The following is a 9,786-nucleotide window of genomic DNA, read 5'->3' as shown; positions in this document are numbered from 1 at the left end:
ACACGTGGCAGATGAAATTTAACACAGAAAAGTGTGAAGTGATACATTTTGGTGGGAAGAACAAGGAGAGGCGATATAAACTAAAGGGTTCAATGCTAAAGGGGGTGCAGGAACAGAGAGACCTGGGGGTATATGTGCACAAATCGCTGAAGGTGGCAGGGCAGGTTGAGAAATTGGTTAAAAAACATACGGAATCCTGGGCTTCATGAATGGAGGTATAGAGTACAACAGCAAGGAAGTTATGATGAACCTTTATAAAACACTGGTTCGGCCTCAACTGGAGTATTGTGTCCAATTCTGGCACCACACTTTAGGAAGGATGTGAAAGCCTTAGAGAGGGTGCAGAAAAGATTTACGAGAATGATTCCAGGGATGAGGGACTTCAGTTACGTGGATAGCCTGGAGAAGCTGGGGTTGTTCTCCTTGGAGCAGAGAAGGTTGAGAGGAGATTTGATAGAAGTGTTCAAAATCATGAGGGGTCTAGACAGAGTAGAGAGAAACTGTTCCCATTGGTGGAAGGGTCGAGAACCAGAGGACACAGATTTAAGGTGATTGGCAGAAGAACCAAAGGTGACACGAGGAAAAGGTTTTTTATGCAGCGAGTGGTGAGGATCTGGAATGCGCTGCCTGCGAGGGTGGTGGAGGCAGAATCAATCGTGGTGTTCAAAAGGGAACTGGATAAGTACCTGAAGGAAAAGAATTTGCAGGGCTCCGGGGAAAGGGCGGGGGAGTGGGACTAGCTGAAATGCTCTTGCAGAGAACCGGCACGGGCTCGACGGGCCGAATGGCCACCTTTTGTGCTGGAACCAATCTATGATTCTCGAGGGCAGTTCGGGATGGGCAATAAATGCTGGCCTTGACAGCGACGCCCACATCCGTGAATGAATTTAAAAAACCCTCTCGCGCTCTCTTTCCAGCCGGGTGCAGCGCCTTCAGGCTGTTGGGAGAGGGATAGAAACAGAAAGATTCAAAGTATATGTTACTCAGGGCAATGTCTGCACTGCATTCATTACTGTGGATACTAACCTTCACCATCCCAATGCCCTTTGTGGCCAGTCTGTGTGTTAATGGCTGGTTCTCGTTCACAGCTGGGAATTTCAGGCTCTCTCGCAATCGTGAGTGAAAAGAAACCAGGCAAAGTGAAGGTGAGTAGAGCAAGTGACAGGTACACCGCACCGTCAGAGGGGGCAGTACTGAGGGAGCGCCGCACTGTCGGAGGGGCAGTACTGAGGGAGCGCCGTACTGTCGGAGGGGCAGTACTGAGGGAGCGCCGTACTGTCGGAGGGGCAGTACTGAGGGAGCGCCATACTGTCGGAGGGGCAGTACTGAGGGAGCGCCGTACTGTCGGAGGGGCAGTACTGAGGGAGCGCCATACTGTCGGAGGGGCAGTACTGAGGGAGAGCCGCACTGTCGGAGGGGCAGTACTGAGGGAGCGCCGTACTGTCGGAGGGGCAGTACTGAGGGAGCGCCGTACTGTCGGAGGGGCAGTACTGAGGGAGCGCCGTACTGTCGGAGGGGCAGTACTGAGGGAGCGCCGTACTGTCGGAGGGGCAGTACTGAGGGAGAGCCGCACTGTCGGAGGGGCAGTACTGAGGGAGCGCCGTACTGTCGGAGGGGCAGTACTGAGGGAGCGCCGTACTGTCGGAGGGACAGTACTGAGGGAGCGCCGTACTGTCGGAGGGGCAGTACTGAGGGAGTGCCGCACTGTCGGAGGGGCAGTACTGAGGGAGTGCCACACTGTCGGAGGGGCTGTACTGAGGGAGCGCTGCACTGTCGGAGGGGCAGTACTGAGGGAGAGCCACACTGTCGGAGGGGCAGTACTGAGGGAGAGCCGTACTATCGGAGGGGCAGTACTGAGGGAGCGCTGCACTGTCGGAGGGGCAGTATTGAGGGAGCGCCGCACTGTAGGAGGGGCAGTACTGAGGGAGCGCCGCACTGTCGGAGGGGCAGTACTGAGGGAGAGCCGAACTGTCGGAGGGGGCAGTACTGAGGGAGCGCCGCACTGTCGGAGGGGCAATACTGAGGGAGCGCCGCACTATTGGAGGGGCTGTACTGAGGGCTGAGGGAGCACCGCACTGTCGGAGGGACAGTACTGAGGGAGCGCCGCACTGTCGGAGGGGCAGTACTGAGGGAGCGCTGCACTGTCGGAGGGGCAGTACTGAGGGAGTGCTGCACTGTCGGAGGGGCAGTACTGAGGGAGCGCCGTACTGTCGGAGGGGCAGTACCGAGGGAGCGCCGTACTGTCGGAGGGACAGTACTGAGAGAGCGCCGCACTGTCAGAGGTGCCGTCTTTTCGATGAGACGCTAGACCAAGGCCCCGTCTGCCCCCTCAGGTGGACGTTAAAGAATCCCACTGCACTATTTCGAAGAGCAGGGGAGTTATCCCCAGTGTCCTGGCCTAAACGTATGCCTCAAGCAACATAACAGAAACTGATTATCTGGTCATTATGACATTGCTGTTTGTGGGAGCTTGCTGTGCGAAAAGTGTCTGCCACGTATCTCACAGTACAACAGTGACGACACTCCAAAAGTACTTCATTGGCTGTGAAGCGCTTTGGGAGGTCCGGAGGCTGTGTAAGGCGCTATATAAATGTAAGTCTTTGTTTCTTGAGCGTGCGTGCGTGATTGCCAGCTCTTTCGCGCTCTTGGCCGCACCGACTGCGAAATTCAACCGCGTGGGCGTTCTCCTGGTTACGCTGCTGACGCCCGCGACCTGTCTCTTGCAGCTGAAAGCCTGCCTGGCCTGCACCGCCCTCAGCGCCGTGGTAACCGCGGTCCAGATGGTCGTCTATCTGGTGGATCTGAACAAGTTCAAGTTCGGCAAATTTCACTGCTGGTCGGGTTCATTTGACACGGAGTGTTATCTTGCTGCGACACAACAGGTGAGTTACTTCAGTAAGGTTAGGTGTCAGCACAGTGGGCCGTACTCTCGCTCTCTCTCTCTCTCTTGGCCTTCTAAATCAAAAGGTTGTGGGTTCGAGCTCCCTGCACTGTCGGAGGGGCAGTACAGAGGGAGCGCTGCACTGTCGGAGGGGCAGTACAGAGGGAGCGCTGCACTGTCGGAGGGGCAGTACTGAGGGAGCGCTGCACTGTCGGAGAGGCAGTACTGAGGGAGCGCTGCACTGTGGGTGGGGCAGTACTGAAGGAGCGCTGCACTGTCGGAGAGGCAGTACTGAGGGAGCGCTGCACTGTGGGTGGGGCAGTACTGAAGGAGCGCTGCACTGTCAGAGGGGCAGTACTGAGGGAGCACCGCACTGTGCGAGGGGCAGTACAGAGGGAGCGCTGCACTGTCGGAGGGGCAGTACTGAAGGAGCGCTGCACTGTCAGAGGGACAGTACTGAAGGAGCGCCGTACTGTCGGAGGGGCAGTACTGAGGGAGCGCTGCACTGTCGGAGGGGCAGTACTGAGGGAGCGCTGCACTGTTGGAGGGGCAGTACTGAGGGAGCTCTGCACTGTCGGAGGGGCAGTACTGAGGGAGCGTCGCACTGTCGGAGGGGCAGGACTAAGGGAGTGCTGCACTGTCAGAGGGGCAGTACTGAGGTAGCGCCGCACTGTCGGAGGTGCAGTACTGAGGGAGCACCGCACTGTGCGAGGGGCAGTACTGAAGGAGCGCTGCACTGTCAGAGGGGCAGTACTGAGGGAGCGCCGTACTGTCGGAGGGGCAGTACTGAGGGAGCGCTGCACTGTCGGAGGGGCAGTACTGAGGGAGCGCTGCACTGTTGGAGGGGCAGTACTGAGGGAGCGTCGCACTGTCGGAGGGGCAGGACTAAGGGAGTGCTGCACTGTCAGAGGGGCAGTACTGAGGGAGCGCTGCACCGTCGGAGGGGCAGTACTGAGGAGGTGCTGCACTGTCGGAGGGGCAGTACTGAGGGAGGGGCAGTACTGAGGGAGTGCAGGACTGGGAGCGCCGCACTGTCGGAGGGGCAGTACTGAGGGAGCGCCGCACTGACGGAGGGGCAATACTGAGGGAGCGCCGCACTGTCAGAGGGGCAGTACTGAGGGAGCGCTGCACTGTCGGAGGGGCAGTACTGAGGGAGCGCTGCACTGTCGGAGGGGCAGTACTCAGGGAGTGCTGCACTGTCGGAGGGTCAATACTGAGGGAGCGCTGCACTGTCAGAGGGGCAGGACTGAGGGAGTGCTGCACTATCGGAGGGGCAGTACTGAGGGAGCGCCGCACCGTCGGAGGGGCAGTACTGAGGAGGTGCTGCACTGTCGGAGTGGCAGTACTGAGGGAGCGCTGCACTGTCGGAGGGGCAGTACTCAGGGAGTGCTGCACTGTTGGAGGGGCAGTACTCAGGGAGTGCTGCACTGTCGGAGGCTCAATACTGAGGCAGCGCTGCACTGTCGGAGGGACAGTATTGAGGGAGGACTAACAAGGCAAGGGAATACAGAATGAATGGTAGGATCCTCGGAAGGACAGAGGATTAGAGAGACCTTGGTGTGCATGTACATAGATCCCTGAAGGTAGCAGGACAGGTAGATAAGATGGTTAAAAAGGCATATGGGATACTTGCCTTCATTAGCCGAGGCATAGAATATAAGAGCAGGGAGGTTATGATGGAGCTGTACAAAACGCTGGTTAGGCCACAGCTGGAATACTGTGTGCAGTTCTGGTCGCCACACTATAGGAAGGATGTGATTGCATTGGAGAGGGTGCAGGGGAGATTCACCAGGATGTTACCTGGGCTGGAGCGCTTCAGCTATGAAGAGAGACTGGACAGGCTGGGTTTGTTTTCCTTAGAGCAGAGAAGGCTGAGGGGGGACCTGATTGAGGTGTACAAAATTATGAGGGCATAGATAGGGTAGATAGAAAGGAACTTTTCCCCTTAGTAGAGGGGTCAATAACCAGGGGGCTTAGTTTCAAGGTAAGGGGCAGGAGGTTTAGAGGGGATTTGAGGGAAAACTTTTTCACCCAGAGGGTGGTTGGAATCTGGAACTCACTGCCTGAAAGGGTGGTAGAGGCAGGAACCCTCACAACATTCAAGAAGCATTTAGATGAGCACTTGAAATGCCATAGCATACAAGGCTACTGACCAAGTGCTGGAAAATGGGAATAGAATAGACAGGGCAGACACGATGGGCCGAAGGGCCTCTTTCTGTGCTGTATAACTCTATGGGCTGGATTTTCATTGAGGAGGCGGGTAGGAGGCGGGACTACAACTTTCGGGGTTGTAGTCCCGCCTCCATCGAGTTCTAGCCAACCAATTTTGACTTGATTGACCTTGTTGAGCCCGCCCAGTGGGCTCAGCAGGCCAATTAAGGGCCACCCGGCAATAGGTGATGTCACAGATTGATATTTCATCTGTCAAGACCTTTTGACAGATGAAATACCAGCGTTTGACAGCTGTTTGAAGCTGTCAAACACTGACAGTCTGTACTGCAAGTTAATTCCTTCCTCTCAGGATGATTTAGAGATCTCTCTGGAACAGAAAGCTGAATGCTGCAACTTTTGACAGCTCGCGGCCATTCTGCTTTCTGTGCCGGTGAGATGAGGGACTCCCGAGGCCTGAAGGAAGGAAGGCTGTAAAGGTAAGTAAAGGTTAGTAAAACTTCTTTAAACACTTTACACACACCAAACACACTTACCTCTGCACTCATGCACCCGTCACTCACCTGAACACCGGACATCTCGACCCCTCCAAGCCCTTCATCCCGACGGTCCGCCTCGCTAACTTGGCGTGGTTTGGAGCCGTCGGGAATCCCACACTTCAAGAATGAAAATAGGGATTAACATAGAAACATAGAAGATAGGAGCAGGAGTAGGCCATTCGGCCCCTCGAGCCTGCTCCACCATTCAGTGTGATCATGGCTGATCATCCAAATTCAGTACCCTGTCCCTGCCTTCTCCCCATATCCCTTGATCCTTTTAGCCTTAAGAAATATATCCAACTCCTTCTTTAATATATAATTAATGAATTGGCCTCAACTGCCTTGTGTGGTAGAGAATTCCACAGGTTCACCACTCTCTGGGTGAAGAAATTCCTCCTCATCTCTGTCCTAAATGGCTTACCCCTTATCCTTAGACTGTGACCCCTGGTTCTGGACTCCCCCGCCATCTGGAACATCCTTCCTGCATCTAGTCTGTCTAGTCCTGTTAGAATTTTATAAGTTTCAATGAGATCCCCTCTCATTCTTCTAAACTCCAGCGAGTATAAGCCCAATCGACCCAATCTCTCCTCATACGTCATTTCTGTCATCCCAGGTATCAGCCTGGTGAATCTTCGCTGCACTCCCTCCATGGCAAGAACATCCTTCCTCAGATAAGGCGACCCAAAACTGCACACAATACTCAAGGTGTGGTCTCACCAAGGCCCTGTACAACTGCAGCAAGACATCCTTGTTCCTGTACTCGAACCCTCTCGCTGCGAAGGCCAACATGCCATTTGCCTGCTTAACCGCCTGCTGCACCTGCATGCTTACCTTCAGCGACTGGTGCACAAGGACACCCAGGTCTCTTTGCACTTCCCCTTCTCCCAATCTATTGCCATTCAGATAATCTGCCTTCTGTTAACAGGCAGTTAATTGGCACTGACCCCCTTCCCACCTCGGGGAGGCGGGTCCCAGTGCGGGTCAGGTACCCGCCTCCTTTGAAACTGGCATGGAGGCGGGTTGGGGGCGGGATGGGGCCTCCAATCCCGCCTCCGCGGCCCAATGAAAACCCTGCCCTATGACTCTATGAAACTATTTCCTCTGGCGGTGGGGCTGCTCGAACAAGCGGCCATAACCTTAAAATTAGAGCCAGGCCGTTCAGGGGTGACGTCAGGAAGCACTTCTTCACACAAAGGGAAGTGTCAGCCAGTGGCTCAGTGGGCAGCACCCTTGCCTCTGAGTCAGAAGGTTGTGGGTTCAAATCCCGCTCCAGAGACTTGAGCACACAAAGCTAGGCCAACACTCCCAGTGCGGTGCTGAGGGAGTGCTGCGCTGTCGGAGGTGCCGTCTTTCGGATGAGACGTTCAACCGAGGCCCCCTTTTGCCCTCTCGGGTGGACGCAAAAGATCCCGTGGCCACTATTTCGAAGAAGAGCAGGGGGGAGTTCTCCCTGGGGCCCAATAGTTATCCCTCAACCAACATAACAAAAAAACAGATTATCTGCTCACTAGCACATTGCTGTTTGTGGGAGCTTGCTGTGCGCAAATTGGCTGCCGCGTTTCCCACATTACAACAGTGACTCCACTGCAAAAAAAGTACTTCATTGGCTGTAAAGCGCTTTGAGATGTCCGGTGGCCGTGAAAGGCGCTATAGAAATGCAAGTCTTTCTTTCTTAGTGGAAATCTGGAACTCTCCCCCCCCAAAAGGTTGTGGATGATGGGAGCTTTTCAAGACTTAGATCGACAGATATTTGTTGTGTAAGGATATCAAGGGATTTGCAGCAAAGGTGGGTAAATGGAGTTGAGGTACAGGTCAGCCATGATCTAATTGAATGGTAGGACAGGCTCAAGGGGCTGAATGACCTCCTTCTGTTCCTATGTAACAGGCTCGAGGGGCTGACTGGCCTCCTCCTGTTCCTATGTAACAGACTCGAGGGGCTGAATGGCCTCCTCCTGTTCCTATGTAACAGACTTGAGGGGCTGAATGACCTCCTCCTGTTCCTATGTAACAGGCTTGAGGGGCTGAATGGCCTCCTCCTGTTCTTATGTAACAGGCTCGAGGGGGCTGAATGGCCTCCTCCTGTTCTTGTGTAATAGGCTCAAGGGGCTGAATGGCCTCCTCCTGTTCCTATGTAACAGGCTCGAGGGGCTGAATGGCCTCCTCCTGTTCCTATGTAACAGGCTCGAGGGGCTGAATGGCCTCCTCCTGTTCCTATGTCACAGGATCAAAAGGCTGAATGGCCTCCTCCTGTTCCTGTGTAACAGGCTTGAGGGGCTGGATGACCTCCTCCTGTACCTGTGCAACAGGCTCGAGGGTGCTGAATGGGCCTACTCTTGTATCTATGGTAACAGGCTGGAGGGGACTGAATAGGCCGACTCCTGCTCCTATGTCATGAAGTATAATTTCAATGTAGACCTAACAATTGCTTTCTTTACAGAAGCAGCTGTTTGCTTATGTTCCAGTCATTTACCTCCTGACATTTTCTGGGATGATGTTGTGCATCATCCTGTCCATCAGTTTCTGTGACGTCCTTCGCTCCTGGAACCCAGAACTGGATCGGGTAGGACTGGTTCGCATTCATTTGTTTAAATTGATCAGATTGATAGATAGATACATGCACACTGTCCCGTCAACACTCCCAGGGCAGGTACAGTACAGGTTAGATACAGAGTAAAGCTCCCTCTACACTGTCCCATCAAACACTCCCAGGGCAGGTACAGCACGGGTTAGATACAAAGTAAAGTTCCCTCTACACTGTCCCGTCAAACACTCCCAGGGCAGGTACAGCACGGGTTAGATACAAAGTAAAGTTCCCTCTACACTGTCCCGTCAAACACTCCCAGGACAGGTACAGCACGGGTTAGATACAAAGTAAAGTTCCCTCTACACTGTCCCGTCAAACACTCCCAGGGCAGGTACAGCACGGGTTAGATACAAAGTAAAGCTCCCTCTACACTGTCCCGTCAAACACTCCCAGGGCAGGTACAGCACGGGTTAGATACAGAGTAAAGTTCCCTCTACACTGTCCCATCAAACACTCCCAGGGCAGGTCCAGCACGAGGTTAGATACAAAGTAAAGTTCCCTCTACACTGTCCCATCAAACACTCCCAGGGCAGGTACAGCACGGGTTAGATACAGAGTAAAGTTCCCTCTACACTGTCCCGTCAACACTCCCAGGGCAGGTACAGCACGGGTTAGATACAGAGTAAAGCTCCCTCTACACTGTCCCATCAAACACTCCCAGGGCAGGTACAGCACGGGTTAGATACAGAGTAAAGCTCCCTCTACACTGTCCCATCAAACACTCCCAGGGCAGGTACAGCACGGGTTAGATACAGAGTAAAGCTCCCTCCACACTGTCCCATCAAACACTCCCAGGGCAGGTACAGCACGGGTTAGATACAGAGTAAAGCTCCCTCTACACTGTCCCATCAAACACTCCTAGGGCAGGTACAGCACGGGTTAGATACAGAGTAAAGTTCCCTCTAAACTGTCCCGTCAAACAGTCCCAGGACAGGTACAGTACAGGTTAGATACAGAGTAAAGCTCCCTCTACACTGTCCCATCAAACACTCCCAGGGCAGGTACAGCACGGGTTAGATACAGAGTAAAGCACCCTCTACACTGTCCCATCAAACACTCCCAGGGCAGGTACAGTACAGGTTAGATACAGAGTAAAGTTCCCTCTAAACTGTCCCGTCAAACACTCCCAGGACAGGTACAGTACAGGTTAGATACAGAGTAAAGCTCCCTCTAAACTGTCCCATCAAACACTCCCAGGGCAGGTACAGCACGGGTTAGATACAGAGTAAAGCACCCTCTACACTGTCCCATCAAACACTCCCAGGGCAGGTACAGTACAGGTTAGATACAGAGTAAAGTTCCCTCTAAACTGTCCCATCAAACACTCCCAGGGCAGGTACAGTACAGGTTAGATACAGAGTAAAGCTCCCTCTACACTGTCCCATCAAACACTCCCAGGACAGGTACAGCACGGGTTAGATACAGAGTAAAGCACCCTCTACACTGTCCCATCAAACACTCCCAGGGCAGGTACAGCACGGGTTAGACACAGAGTAAAGCTCCCTCTACACTGTCCCATCAAACACTCCCAGGGCAGGTACAGCACGGGTTAGATACAGAGTAAAGCTCCCTCCACACTGTCCCATCAAACACTCCCAGGGCAGGTACAGCAC

At 54.0% G+C, this 9,786-nt stretch overlaps 1 protein-coding gene across 1 annotated transcript in view; it reads left to right on the top strand.

The window, feature by feature from the left end:
* Positions 1-1,067: 1,067 nt before the first annotated feature.
* Positions 1,068-9,786, top strand: part of LOC147092061 (uncharacterized) — a 65,088-nt gene continuing 56,369 nt past the window's right edge. The window contains exons 1-3 of the mRNA XM_085975789.1: positions 1,068-1,145; positions 2,727-2,882; positions 8,027-8,149. Of these exons, the coding sequence (XP_085831915.1) occupies positions 1,068-1,145; positions 2,727-2,882; positions 8,027-8,149 (357 nt within the window). The remainder of the gene's footprint in view (positions 1,146-2,726; positions 2,883-8,026; positions 8,150-9,786) is intronic.

This window comes from Somniosus microcephalus, unplaced genomic scaffold (assembly GCF_052327205.1).
Source record: "Somniosus microcephalus isolate GS21.2 unplaced genomic scaffold, FLI_Smic_1.0 unresolved_chr2, whole genome shotgun sequence".
Taxonomy (NCBI): Eukaryota; Metazoa; Chordata; class Chondrichthyes; order Squaliformes; family Somniosidae; genus Somniosus; species Somniosus microcephalus.
This window is presented reverse-complemented; position numbering and strand designations above follow the sequence as displayed.